This window comes from Canis aureus, chromosome 1 (genome assembly GCF_053574225.1).
Source record: "Canis aureus isolate CA01 chromosome 1, VMU_Caureus_v.1.0, whole genome shotgun sequence".
NCBI lineage: Eukaryota > Metazoa > Chordata > Mammalia > Carnivora > Canidae > Canis > Canis aureus.
Genome location: NC_135611.1, coordinates 101,275,468 through 101,290,547, shown reverse-complemented (window position 1 = coordinate 101,290,547; position 15,080 = coordinate 101,275,468). Strand labels below are relative to the sequence as shown.

The 15,080-nt window shown below is 39.6% G+C and overlaps 1 protein-coding gene and 1 non-coding gene across 3 annotated transcripts in view; both read left to right on the top strand.

Annotated features, from left to right (window-relative positions):
* The window catches only part of LOC144322589 (zinc finger and SCAN domain-containing protein 4-like), a 35,082-nt gene extending 21,023 nt beyond the window's left edge, over positions 1-14,059 (top strand). Inside the window, exons 2-5 of one of the 2 annotated variants that reach the window (XM_077912803.1) lie at positions 7,747-7,981; positions 11,815-12,261; positions 12,859-13,024; positions 13,114-14,059. In XM_077912803.1, coding sequence (XP_077768929.1) covers positions 11,908-12,261; positions 12,859-13,024; positions 13,114-13,850 — 1,257 coding nt within the window. In that variant the 5' untranslated portion in view covers positions 7,747-7,981; positions 11,815-11,907 and the 3' untranslated portion in view covers positions 13,851-14,059. Of the gene's footprint in view, positions 1-7,746; positions 7,982-11,018; positions 11,166-11,814; positions 12,262-12,858; positions 13,025-13,113 lie in introns of those variants that run through there. The other variant, XM_077912801.1, reaches the window with a different exon arrangement.
* Positions 2,897-3,031, top strand: LOC144289636 (U4 spliceosomal RNA). The gene has a single exon (XR_013357457.1). It is a non-coding gene; the product is annotated as a U4 spliceosomal RNA (small nuclear RNA).
* Positions 14,060-15,080: the final 1,021 nt, after the last annotated feature.

Genomic DNA, 15,080 nt, shown 5'->3' with positions numbered 1-15,080 from the left:
TCTCATAAATAATTAAAATTTTTTAAAAAAAGAAATTTCTGTATAGGCACAAAAAACTGGTCTGTTTTGAATAAGACTTGTGGATAGATAAAAACATTTTCATCATGGGAAAAGATTCTGAGGTACAAAATTAATAAAAAATAAATTCAACAATATTTTAGAAGAGACTTCCTCGTAAGAACAATTCCTTCTTCCAGATGCACTGATGTTTCAGTATTCGATGATGAAGTATGAAGACATTTTCAAATTGTGAAGACACAAAACACAGAAGTATGCAAACTTTAAAAAGTTTAATGAAAAGAACTTTACTGGGCAGCCTGGGTGGCTCAGCGGTTTAGCGCTGCCTTCAGCCCAGGGTGTGATCCTGGAGGCCCGGGATCAAGTCTCATGTTGGGCTCCCTGCATGGAGCCTGCTTTCTCCCTCTTCCCTCTGCCTGTGTCTCTGCCTCTCTCTCTCTCATGAATAAATAAATAAAATCTTTTTAAATAAAGAACTTTACCATGTACAAAGTATAATAACTACAAGTTATTATTGGCAAAAAAGCCAAATATGGAATAGAACAAGGGGCTTGCAAATTATGTTTGCAGGTATTTATAGAAGCTTATATATGATAAAAATTAATGATGAATTAGTTTGGAGAAATGGGTTTTTTAATATATGGTAGTAAAATATTTGGAGATTTAATTAAGAAATCAAAGGTATATTTCCAGCTTTAACATTAAGAAAATAAAAAAAATAAATAAAAAATAAAAAAATTAAGAAAATAAATACTAAATCTAAACATAAGGAATGTCTAATCTCTTAGCTATGAACATGGTAGTATATTTTCATAATTTTGGCTGAGCAGAGTATTACTAAGTTTTATTAAAACCGAGGACTTAAAACATTCCTAGCACATTTGTATTTAATAATGATTTAAAATTTTTTCACTGGGTGCCTGGGTGGCTCAGTCAGGTAAGCATCTGCCTTCAGCTTAGGTCATGATCCCAGGGTCCTAGGATCAAGTCCCACATTGGGCTCCCAGCTCAACAGGGAGTCGACTTTCCCTGTTCCCACTCCCCCTGCTTGTGTGCTAGCTCTCTCTCACTCTCTCTCTGTCAAATAAATAAATAAATAAATAAATAAATAAATAAATAAATCTTTTAAAAATTTTTCATGTTTATGCTATCTTTTACTGAAAGATCCCTAAAACAATAGAAAAATAAAATTCAAAGAAAACATTTAAATATGTAGAACAGAGGTGATTATAGTAATCATACTGCTGCTTTGGCAATGTAAATGAACAGGCAACTCTTAGAAAAGAAAGTATACGTTAAAAAATGTGTTTTTCTCATAAATATTAGAAAAAGCCAAATTACACAGAAAATGACATAAAATTTTTCAAATACATGCATACTCTTGCTGAAGTCTCATTTTAAGGTCTGTTTGATAGAAAAATTGCATCATTTTTCTTTCATATCAAAGAGGATTTATGAGAGGACTTGGGTGACTCAGTCAGTTAAGCATCTGACTCTTGATTTCGGCTCAGGTCATGATCTCTGGGTCCTGAAATCAACCCATCGGCTCTGTGCTGGTCTTGGAGCCTGCTTAAGATTCTCACTCTGCCTTTCTTACCCCTTTACTCCCGCCTTCAAGAAGAAAAAAAAAGATTGACAATTTGGAGTTTTATTGGTCTCCTTTATTACGAATTGGAAAACTGGATATTTTCCTACTGCTACAACATCCCCACAATGTGTGAACACCTGAGCCAGGTGACCAGGTGCATCAGTGTGAAGGCTGGCCCCTGCCACAAGTTGCTCCTCTTGCCTTTCCTGACCATGACCTAGGGACATTCAGATGTGCCAATGGAATCCCCTTTCACTGTTTACTGTGAACTCCATCCTGACCCTCAATGAAGGTGCTTGTCCATAGGTCCCCCTCTCTTCCCACCCCACCTTCCTCACCTTCCCTGCCTGCTTGGTTGAGTCAGGCCCCTCGGCTCTTCCACCAATGACCTCCTGATAGTGTGCACTGACTGTGTCTCTATAGGACCTGTGAGTATATAAACTTTGTTTTTCTGGGCCTCTCTTGCATCACCTCTTGTGGCCAACCTGACCAATCATTTTATGACAGATACAAAACACCTGCTAATTTAAAATTTTTTGAAAATCATTTAGAATCCCAAATACATAATATTTTATATTTTTTCTACTTGTTTTCCAAAGATGATCGTGCCATTTAGGATTAAGTAAATTAAATGCTTTATAAACTAACTATGCTTCAAACATATTTCAGTAAATAAAATAAAGTGAACAGTTTGTACTTAAGTATGGGGGAGACACCTCATTCTTGGTAAGCAAACTAGTGGACTAGTGAAAAGACAATCCTGTGGGATGAATAGGAGGAAAACATATCTTACTAGTGATGATCAATCATAGTTGTTGGGCACGGATTAGCATGTTCCATAAGAGAATGTAGAAGGCGAACTCAACTATAAATTAGCAGATGTGACTTAAGAGAGATCTTAGTGACTGAATGTCAGTTGGTGTAAAAGGATCCTCAGCTGGTGAAGCAGGGTTACCTGTCTGGGCTAGAAAAGTGGACAGGGGCAGAGGAGTGGTGACCCAGTGGATATCCACCTGAAATTTATAAAGAAGTTGATTTCCTAAAAACTTCACAATGAAATGTATAGTTTTTAAATTTAAATTTTGTAAAATTTAAAACACCACTTAATATTGAAGAGAGAACTTGGGGCATAATTAATTGAATAAAAATATGTAATAGAGCCTGAGTGGCTCAGTCAGTTAAGCATTCGACTCCTGATCTCAGCTCAGGTCTTGATCTCGGGATTGTGAGCTCAAGCTGCATGTTGGGCTCCATGCTGGGCATGGGGCCTACTTAAGAAAATATGTAATAAGCTTTGCACGGTGGCAGTATCATAGCCAATGAGGTTTATCCAAAGCATGATTATTGCTAATAGAAAATATGTAATAGATCTAGGACAGTGAAATAAACTAACAAAAAGGGAAAGATTTAAGATCTTTTGAAAGAGACATCATAAAATAAATTTGATCTTTTTAAAAAATATATTTAAACCTAAAACACTTAGGTAAGAAGACACAGTGTGGGAATTAATAAAATTTGCTTATATAAAACCCCACATCAGAATCCTTTAAATCTGTGGTTACTGATTATTCCAGCCCTTAAAGACTTGAGAAATACTAAAGCAATAAGAGATCATGATATTCCCATAATCATAGGGTGTTGGGCAACAAAAGGAGGATCCAAATTAAGTGACTCCTGGTCTTAGAAAGGGGGACCTGAATTTCCCCATCAAACAAGTTCTCTAGTTAGAATTTTATTTTATTGTTTTTGTTCTTATCTTTTTAGTTTGATAAATACACATCTTAGAGGGCAGAGAGAGCAACAGCTTAACAGCAGTATGAGACTAGCAAGAGACTTTTAACATCTGGTGACTTTATGTACCAGGGTAATACTACTCTTTGAAGATTATTGAAGTCTCTGATTATTCCTCCCTCCCTGCTCCTGCCCCACATCCTACAACCGTTAGGCATGGTGTTCCTCAAATAATAATTTCTCTTGACTAGGAAATGAGATTAGTCTTTTAGTTCTCTAAACAGAAGATAAATACTAACACTCTTTTACTGATGACAACATTTAGACCTATATCATCATAGATGCATTTAGTACAACAAGCTCAAACAAAATGTAACAATAGTAACTATAAGTGATAGTTTCTGTCACACAGGCCCCAGGCAACTACTCAGAGATTGGAATTCAGTGTCTTTATCTACCTGCTGGGCACATATCTGCAGTCTTTAGAGTAATTCTGTGACATTCAGCATCCTTAGAGAGAAATGAAAGATTTCACAGAAGCTGTAACTTGAGGAGAGAAGAGAGATGCCAGACAGCTGTAAAGATGGTGGGTAAAGGGATAGTATGCATCATGTGTTCTCAGGAAACATCATTTCCTACTATATGCAAAAAATATATTTGTGTTTCAACCCATAAAACATGAGAGAAAGAAAGCAAGCACTTTATGTTTGTGGATTTTCTGTGATATAATTCTCCTATGAACCTGAAACTTAACTGAAAAAAAAAAAAAAAACCTTACCAAATAACATTTGGAATCAGGACAGTTATGTGTTAGGGAAGCTTCTGTGCCAATGTGGAAAGGAGCATCTGAACCTACGATAAAGTTTCGGGATTCTATGATCTCATGTCCATGGTGTAAAGTGATTATCATGTCACCAGTAATTTTAGTGACAATACCTGCACAGGGAGCTGAGATTATCTAAGAAAAACATTTGCAGGGCACCTGAGTGGCTCAGTCAGTTAAGCATCTGCCTTCAGCTCAGGTCATGATCCTAGGGTACTAGGATCTAGCCCGGTATTGGGCTCCCTGCTCAGTGGGGAGTCTGCTTCTCCCATTACCGCCCCCCTCCCCTCAGCTGGTGCTCCAAACACAAACTCTTGCATTTTTAGTCAGTTTAGTTAATTTTTAACAGAGGTGCCAAGGTAAATCAATGGGGAGAGAATAGTCTTTTCAACAAATGTTACTAGGACCATTGGATATCTACATGCAAAAACATGAGTTTAGACACTTATCTCACAAGATAAAGAATTAACTCAAAATAGATTATAGACTTGAATATACAACTTAAAGCATCTAGGTAAAACATCTAGAGGAAACACTGGATAAAAGTTTTGTGTTTTTGTGCTAGGTAAAGATTTTGTAGGTATACCATCAAAAGCATGATTCATAAAAGAAAAAAAGATAAATTAAAACTCATCAAAATAGAGAAATTCTCATCTTTCGAAGACATTAGAAAAGAATAAAAGACAAGCCACAAACTCAGAGAACTGATTTGTAAATCACATACCTCATGAAGGTGACTTTGTTTTCAGCGTATATTAAGGCTCAATAAGGAAAGTGAGAAAAGAAGTTGAAAGATATGTAATCCAAGAAAATATACAGATATCAAGTGAGTACATGTTAAAATGCTCCATCATTATTTATTAATGAATTGCATATTAAAATCACAACAAGGGATGCTTAGGTGGCTCAGCGATTGAGTGTCTGCCTTTGGCCCAGGGCATGGTCCGGGAGTCGTGGAATCAAGTCCCAAATCAGGCTCTCTGCATGGAGCCTGCTTCTCCCTCTGCCTATGTCTCTGCCTCTCTCTCTCTGTGTCTTTCATGAATAAATAAATAAAATCTTTAAAAATAAAATAAAATAACATCACAACAAGATACCCCTTCACATCCACAAGCATAGCTAGAATTAGGCAATTCTAACTGTTCCCAGGGATGTGGCAAAGCTGGAACATTCATACATTGCTGCTGGAAATGGAAAATGGTACAGCCCATGTTCCAAGCAGCTTTAAAGTTTCTTAAAATATTAAACATAAATTCACCATATAACATGACCCAACATTTCCACTCCTAGGAATCTGCCAATGAAAATGAAAAATACCAAAAAAAAAAAAAAAAAAAAAAAGAAAGAAAAAAAGAAAGAAAATGAAAAATACCTGTCCACACAAGGATGTTCATAGCAATGTTATTGATAATAATTAAAAAGTTAAAACAATCCAATGTCCATAAAATAGTGAAGGGGTAAACAAAATGTGGTATATTAATAAAATGGAGTATTATTCATCAATAAAAGGGAATGAGCTGTTGATACAAATAGCAGCATGGATGAATTCCAAGATAATTATTCTGAGTGAACAAAGCCAGACAAAAAGGAGTACATATGGTTTTATTCCATTTATATACAAGTCATAGAAAATGAAAAATAATTTATAGTGACAGAAAGTCCCTTATTTATTGCCTAGAAAGGAAGTGTTGGGGAGGTTTTTTAGGGTAGTGGACATGTTTGTTATCTTAATTGTAAAGGAATTTTTGCAGGTGTATACATATAACTATGCCAAATTGAACACTATAAACAATTACATGTGTGTCATTTATACCTCAATACAAATGCAAAAATGTAAATTAAATTAAAAAATATATTTGCACATAATATGACATATATATAAAAATAAGCAAATGATAGAGTTGAGGAATGAAATTATGAAGATTGTAAAAATGTCTTAATCGACACACTAGGGTAAAAGAATGGTAGGAAAAATGATAGGATATAGATGAAGAGACAGAGAAAGATAATTATATGTATGTATATGTGTGGGTGGCTGTGGGTGTGGGTCTGGAAGGGGGAGACAGAGGGAAGGAGGAAATAAGAAGGAAGAGAGATCATCCTAATTTCACTAGAGTCAAGATGATATTTTGGATGGAGTTTGGGCAATTCAGAGCTCAAACATGCAAACACATTTTCCCAGGTAGAAACCAGACCCCAGCCTGCCCCCTTCTGACCCACCTCACCCCCCTGCCTCACCCACCACATGTCTTCCTGTGTGGTCCCTGAACTTCTTCCACCATCTCCTACCACACACTTGAGGGTTCTGAAGCCTGAGAATATCCCGGCCTTCCTGTCACAGGACCGCTGTTCCCTCCACAGATGGACCTTCTTTGTCAGAATCATCTCAACTTTCCTTCCTTTTTTTGGGACTCCTTGGAGTCCCAATCTTCTTACTTTATTGATGAGGGAGCAGAAGGCAAGCTGAGGACAAAGCACAAGCTGACACTCAGCAACCACCCCCCACTCCTTAGTGGAATATGTGTGACATTCCGCCAGGAAAATCCCAACTGTCTTAATGCTCCGCTAGAGTGAAAAATCACCTTAGCTTGACGATTTCCATCTCTAGTATCCTGAGGGTCTTCTTTAGCATATGAAAATCCTTTTGGACACCTCCCTTTTTCTTTAACTCCTGGACTTCAAGTATATAATCATCCATTCCTCACAAAGCCCAGTTCAGCTGATCTTTCTGCCCTCAGGTCCTGTCCCTGTGTTTTAATAAAATCATTTTTTTTTTTTTTGCACCAAAGATGTCTCAAGAATTCTTTCTTGGCACCAGCTCCAGACCTTACCAACATTCTGTTGTGCCCAAGATTGAGAATCCGAGAAACCACCAAGGAGCCAACACCGATGCAAGCGCACGAGGGTTTATTAGCAAGCTTGAGCTTAAGTTCGAGTATACCTGACACGGCGGAGCAGGGACTTGGACCCCGAAGTGGGTTACGGCTGGGTTTTTTATAGGCTGGTCTAGAGGATTTACAGAAGGGGTGGAGGAATTTCTCAAGTTCTGTTTACATTCTGATATGGGGCTTAAGGGCATTGAGTTCTGTTCTCATTCTAATATGGGACTTTCTACCACAGCGTGGGCTCTGTTGTCTTTCTGATATGGGATTCTCTGCCGAGGGCAATTCTGAGCTCTGTTGTCTTTCTGATGTGGGATTCCCTGCCGAGGACATTCTGCAGTTTTTCCTGTAAAGTTCAGCTCTTATTCACAGGGGCCAAGATGGCTGTACTTGTGCTAATGTTAAACTTGAGGTGGAATGGCCTTAATTTTTGGCCTCCACACTGAGGCATCCTCTGATTCACCAACTGGGACTGAATAGTAAAAGAGAACATTAGCCTTGTTCTCCGCCGCTCGTGCAATCCACAAATCTCAGAAAATTAGGAAGTACTAGCAAATTTGTGTGAGACTCACTTCAGACCAAACTTGGCCAGAATTTATGTGATACTAATGGTAATTTTTGTATTCTCCTTTAGCGTAAGTATTGTTACATCTCACTGCAGAAATATTAGTGTATTTGATTGTGGCCAATTGTTCCAATCACAGGGATGTTATCTAATAATGTATTGGAGAACTGGAGCTAGAGCAAGATGAAGATTCCATCAGAGATCCCATCAACAGGATAATCTTATCCAATCACGACTGTAAATGCTTCATTGACCCCACACCCTATAAAAGGGATGAGTCTTAAGAAGGCAGAACTAGTGCAGAGAGTGAGTTTCACAGAAACTTAGCTTTCAGCCCAGAATTGACCAGTTTGAAGTTCAGTCTTCCTGAATAGGTGAGTTTCCAGAATGAAAGCAAAATTTCCAGTTTCGTGCTTGTGTTTTATGCATGTGTGTGGGATAATCATTGGGGAAAAATGCCTAGTTACAAAAATATGGGGCTTGTTCAGTTAGGTATGGTGTTTCTTCCGACTGGATGGGAGCCCCCCAAATGTAGGGTGACCAGATCGGTGGAAATTGGTGGGATGGGAGATGAGCGGATCCACCTGAGGCAGAACAAAGGTGATAGAAGTTTATTGAATACATGCAAGGGAGCAGCAGGCAGGACAGCAGAGGAGCGACTGCTTGCAATGAAGCAATGGGTGGGGGTTGCTTTTATTTTTATTTTTTTAAGATTTTATTTATTTATTCATAGAGACAGAAAGAGAGAGGCAGAGACACAGGCAGAGGGAGAAGCAGGCACCATACAGAGAGCCTGATGTGGGACTCGATCCAGGGTCTCGATCCAGGGTCTCCATGACCACGCCCTGGGCTGCAGACGGCGCTAAACCGCTGCGCCACCAGGGCTGCCCATGGGGGCTGCTTTTAAAGAGGGAAGGTGAGCAGGTATGGTAACATAGAATTTTCCATTTTTTGGTAAACTGTACCTGGTTATAGTAGCTCATTGATTAGTTAGGGCCTATGGATAATTTGAGGTGGGTTGCCTGATGGGATGGTCTGTATTTAGCCAGGGGATTGCTGTGGCACTTCTCATCCCATCTCACCTACATCTCTACTCTATTGGGGATGGTCTATTTTTATAGATGCTCTAGCTCAGTAGAGATCAATGTTGTGGGCTTTATAAAAGCCTGGCCTGGTTGAAAGAGTTCTCCCATCGAAGGCATTTTTGTATGGCTCTGTTGTCTTGTTAATTTTGTTTCTAGTGAGATGTTTTTATGGCATCTTGTTAAAAGTGTTGGTCCTGAGTGGATTGGGGTGTGGTTGGGGGCTAAGATTCAAAGTTTAAGTATCAGCTATTTAGCATACCCTTACTAAGTGGCTACCTTATGCTACGGCCTGTCCCTGTGTTTTACATATATTAACTCATTGAGTTCCAGTAACAACCCTAACAGCAGGGTGTTTTTAAGAATTCTCTGCAGGGCAGCCTGGGTGGCTCAGCAGTTTAGCGCCCGTCTTCTGCCCAGGGCATGATCCTGCAGTCTGGGGATCGAGTCCCGCTTTGGGCTCCCTGCATGAAGCCTGCTTCTCTCTCTGCCTCTCTCTCTCTGTCTCTCATTAATAAATAAGATATTTTGTTTTAAAAAGAATTCTGTGACAGATGGGGACCTCATGGGTAACTTGCCTGGGCCAAACAGCTTGTTTCACATTGGAACCTGGCAGTCTGATTTTGAATGCCAAAGTCTTTTTTATTCATGAGAGACAGAAGAGAGGCAGAGACACAGGCAGAGAAGGGAGCCTGATGCGGAACTCTATCCCGGACCCAGGATCATGCCCTGAGCGAAAGGCAGACTCAAACACTGAGCCACTCAGGCATCACTAAATGTGGAATCTTAAAACAAAAACCTTAATTCATAAATAATGAGATTGGTGGTTGCCAAAAGCAGGAGGTGAGGGGTGGCAAAATTGGTGAAGTGGGTCAAAAGTTATAAACTTTCAGCTATAAATAAGTCATGGAGATGTAATATACAGCATGGTGACTATAGTTAATAATTTTATATTGCATATTTGGAACTTGCTAAGAGTAAATCTTAGAAGTTCTTATCACAGGGATGCCTGGTTGGGAACTAGATCTATTTTTTTAAAGATTTTTTTTTTTTTTTTTTTTTTTTAAAGATTTTATTTGACAGAGAGCAAGAGAAAATAAGCAAGGGGAGCAGCACAGGGAGAGGGACTCCCCACTGAGCAGGGAGCCCAACACGGGGCTCAATCCCAGAACCCTGGGATCATGACCTGAGCTGAAGGCAGATACTTAATTGACTAAGCCACCCAGGCACTAAATCTATTTTCTATGTAATCTATTTTTGTGTCCTTTTTAATCTTAGATGGTAAGTAATTCACAGATCTGTATTTATTTTATTAAAAATTTCATATTAGGGGCACCTGGCTGGTTCAGTCAGTAGACTGTGTGACTCGATCTCAGGGTTGAATTTGAGCCCCATGGAGTAGAGATTAAAAATGTCAATTACCAAATATCTCATCTGGTAGTCTGATAGGATTAATCATGTTGATCCCATCTATAGATGAAATAAAGATTAATCCAGAAGAACCACACAGAAGAAAATGGAATACATATTTTCCTTTTCCTAATCCAGATGACTTTAGTATAATGCTAATCTTGTCACATGCCATTTTACATTCCCTTGCCCTCAGGAAAAACTACTGAGTCCTTCCTGGTCTCATGAGGCCTTACCTGGGTCATCTCATCCCTCTATTCTTAGGTGTCATGGCTGGTTCTCTATATCCAGGTACATTGGCCTTATTTTTCCTCTGCAGATCTCTTCATCTGGGCCTCCCCACAAGTTCTCTTTTTCAAGACCACCCCAGGCACAAATAGACCGCATGGTCACACTTGCAGACAAATACTCAATCCCACAGGGACACTGCTGTGGAGCACTGTGATTAAGACCTTAGCATTAGGGATGCCTGGGTGGCTCAGTGGTTGAGCATCCGCCTTCCGGGATCTGGGATCAAGTCCTGCATTGGGCTCCCTGCGTGGAGCCTGCTTCTCCCTCTGCCTTTGTCTCTGCCTCTCTCTCTTTGTATCTCTAATGAATAAATAAATAAATCTTTAAGGAAAAAACCACAGGAAACAGGTATTGGCAAGGATGCGGAAAAAAGGAACCCTCTCACACTGCTGGTGGGAATGCAAACTGATGTAGCCACTCTGGAAGATACTACCAAGGCTCCTCATAAAGTTAAAAATAGAACTATCCTCTGATCCAGCAATTGTACTACTAGGTATTTACCCAAAGGATACAAAAATACTGATTCGGTATTATAGCCAAATTATGGGAAAAACCAAATCCCAAGAGCAAAATTTTTAAGAAGACTTCTTTTTCTTTTTTTTTAAGATTTTATTTGTTTACCTAACAGTGAGAGAGCACAAGCAGGGGAAGCAGCAGAGGAAGAGGGAGAAGCAGGGTCTCCACTGAGCAGGAAGTCTGATGTTGGGCTCCATCCCAGGACCCTGGGATCATGACCTGAGCTGAAGGCAGACCCTTAAGGAACTGAGCCACCGAGGTGCCATAAGAATTTTTCTATAGTCATTTTGTAAATGCCTTATTACACAATGGAAGCTCCTCTCTACTCCTGGTTTTACTAAATACCTTTCTCAAAATTGAACACTGATTTCTTATTAAGCTTTTTAAATATATCTACTATTAAGATGAAAGCATATTCTTTAAATTCAGTAATGTGATAAATTACACTGCTTTTTGAGATTTAACCCAAATTGTATATAGAAGATAAAATCCACCTATTCATGAAGTATTACTTTCCTTATATATGACTGAGTTTGATTTTCAGATATCTATGCTCATAAGAATTATTGGCTAGTATTTAATGTACTAGTATGGTTTATCCGTAAGGTTAGTTAATTAATTAACCTCATTAACTAAAAGAGGAGTGTCTTTTTATATGCTCATCTAAGACTAACATTATGTCTTTCTTAAATGTCTCATAAAATTCACCTATGAAGTAATATGGGTCTGAAATTTATATTTTCTTTTTGCTTTTTTAAATTATTCCAGTGATACAATTAAATATCTCTTCTTTGTAGTTTATAGTTTTTAAGCATCTACCACTATCAACTCTATGCAACATCTGTTATCTAAATAGTAAAATGAGAACAGAAATATCAAATGGATTCCCTGATTTTGTTTTGAAACAGATCTCCAGAAACAGGACTTCACAAACTGCATCCAGGAATTTGCATCTCTGATAAATATTACTAAGATTGGATTTATTTCTGTGTGAACCATCCATGGATGATCCTGGGTCAAAAAATAAAGACTTTAAGCCCAGCCAAAGACCTGCTCTCCAAGAGGCAGAGGAGATTTCGGAGTTCAAGGACACTCAGAACAGTTTATTTCGAAATGGCAACAACTCACATGCAAAGCAGGAACTGCAAAGACTCTATAAATCATTTTACTTCTGGCTGCAGCCAGAAAAACACAGCAAGGATGAAATTATTTTTCAAGTGGTCTTGGAACAGTTTATGATCAATAGACATTGCAGTGATCGGTCTACTTTGAAGAATAAATGGGAATCAAGTGGCAGGAACCTGGAGAAATTCATGGAAGATCTGAGTGATAGTTCTGTGAAGCCACCTGGCTTAGTGAGTAGAAGATTCTTTTCCCCTAGAGGGAGGGGCCAAAAAGAGTCAGGAATAAGCAGTCAGTAGGAGATACTGGAAGTAGGAAAATAAGTTATTATAGATGCAGTTGTCAGATCACTCCTCCTCACCGAGGAGGGAAAACTTAGGAATAAGTGAGTAAAAATAAGGGGTTATAGTCATTCTTTCAGTGGGAAAGAATAGGAACCAATATATTAATTTATTTCATTGAGTTTCATTGGAGAGGTGGTACAGAAACTCAGCAAGAAGTTGTCAGTTGGGCAAAACCTCAAGGATGAGGAGAAACACCTTGACAAGTGCTGGATCTTCCCTCAAAGCCTTAGCATTCATCTTTTTTATTAGGGAAGACACATCAATAAAGAATACATAGGGCATCCCTGGGTGGCTCAGCTCTGTAGCGCCTGCCTTCGGCCCAGGGCATGATTCTGGAATACCAGTATCAAGTCCCACATTGGGCTCCCTGCATGGAGCCTGCTTATAGCACTGCCTGTCTCTGCCTCTCTTTCTCTCTCATGAATAAATAAGTAAAATCTTTTTTAAAAAAAGAATATATTACAGTTATCTTTTTTTTAATAACAGGTCCACGTCCACATGAAGGGCCAGGACGCCCTCTTTTCTGAGAATATGCCCTTAAGAGAAGTCATCGTTCATTTCATGAAACAATTGTCAGCAGGAACCCCAACAGAAGAGAACATGGGGACACCCTCCTGGACTTCCCAAGATACTTCCCTGGAAACAGGACAAGGTGAGTGGGGTAAGCCAAGGTACCAGAGGGATGTTGTGTGTGGACTCCTTCTTGGGTACAACTTCACTGAGTTGTTTTATCCCCCACAGGAGATAAAGCAAATGGCTACAACATTTATCACAATGACGGTACTACTAGTCAAGGCAATGCAGTACCTTCCCTGTTCATTGTCCATGAGGAGGACTGTCCTCACCTTGAAGAGGACAGTGTTTCTTTGAAGGATCTGCTCAGCCCTGGAAGACCGGGTCTAGGTACGTCCAAGTCCCAGGAAGGGTGCCTGCAAGGACGCCCATATCAAGATGTCCTGATGGAGGGGGCACCAGGGTTTCACTCTCGGTCAACCGCAGTCACCCCTGACCCTGTTTCTACCCACCAAAAAACCGAGGGGAATTCCACATGTGGGGGACACCAAGAAAGATTCCGTGACGCCCAAAACTCCTACAGATGTGAAAAATGTCCCAGGATCTTTAGGTATTTCTCTCAGCTAAAAGCCCATCAGAGAAGACACAACAATGAGAGGACATTCATTTGTGCTGAGTGTAACAAAGGCTTCTTCCAAGCGTCAGACCTACACGTGCATCAGAAGATTCACACAGAAGAGAAGCCTTTCAGGTGCAGCACATGTGAAAAATCCTTCAGCCACAAAACCAACCTTCTGGCCCATGAGAGAATCCACACGGGTGAGAAGCCCTATGTATGTGCGCTTTGCCAGAGAAGCTACCGCCAGTCATCCACCTACCACCGCCACCTGAGGACTCACCAGAAAATTGCCGTCAAAGGTACTCCTTCCACATCAGAAGCTTCCTCAGCTGTAGCCTCAGTGTAATGCTATGTGAATATGTATGCAAATACGTATATTTCCATAGCACCTCCCTATTTAGAACATATAATTTCCTGATTATATTTTCCATTTATTTTCTTCACTAAAATGTAAGTTTAAGGAGGAATTTCTGTTCGTTCACTGGAGTGTATCTCAGGTGCCCAGAAAAGTGGCTGACAAAAAATTCAAATAACCAATAAATAACCTGCTGAATAAATGGATGAATGTGTAATGTTGGTGTTTATTCCTTAAAATCCATGAAAGTTCAACTCCAGGACACAAACACCAGCTTCCAGTGGTCAAGTGATGCTTTCCCTCCTGCTCCCCTGCCTCTGTCCACACACTTTATCTTTACTGGGTCACATGCACTTAAAAAGGTGCAGAGCAGGGGCACAAACCCAGAAATAGGCCTTAGTCTATAAAAGGGAACTTCTATATTCAAATGTTATATTTCTTTAATTCACTTGATATATTAATGGCTAAACTCCATCTGATATGATTGGTGATTGAAAGTTTGAGAATGCTATTTTATTGACAAATACCAAAAAAGGTCAAATGCTTTCTGTTCATTTCTTCCAGAGATGGCAGGTATGGGGTGGTGGTGGTGGGGGGGAGGATGAGGAGCTCATTTGCAGAACTAGTTTGAAAGGGCACTTTGGAGGAAATGAAAAGATGCTGTGCACAGCTGAGGCAAGAGCATTTATGTTGGTTACTTGGAATACATTTGTGAGCTGGTTTCCACTAGGAAACTGGGACTCAATCACATTGAGAAACTAGAAGGTACCATGTGAAAATGGCTTCAATCATGGAAGGGGGTATTCTGTGAGGTATATTGTGACATTTCTCTCACTACATTCATAGTGCAGAGGACTATGGGGCTGCAGACAATGCTCCACTGTGTGGAGAAGCCCACTGATCCATCCTCTTTCCTGGGCTGTCTCCAGGTGTTTCCTATTGTGAATATTCTTGCACATACCTCTTGGTACAAGGGAAACCTTTTGTTTGGAAAGACCTCTGTGAGGCAGGTTGTGAAATAACAGAAAATATATATGTGGGTCTCTGTCCCTAGTTCCAGGCACAGAGCCCCTAAAACCCTTGTAACTTCTTAAGTGATGAGAGCACTAGAAGCATCTTTTGTTCTAATATTTGGTCTTTGACCTTGGTTCCTGATACAGAACCCCAAAATCACTTGGAATTTCCTGGGTGATAGGACTGTCTTTTGTTTCAGTGAGGCAA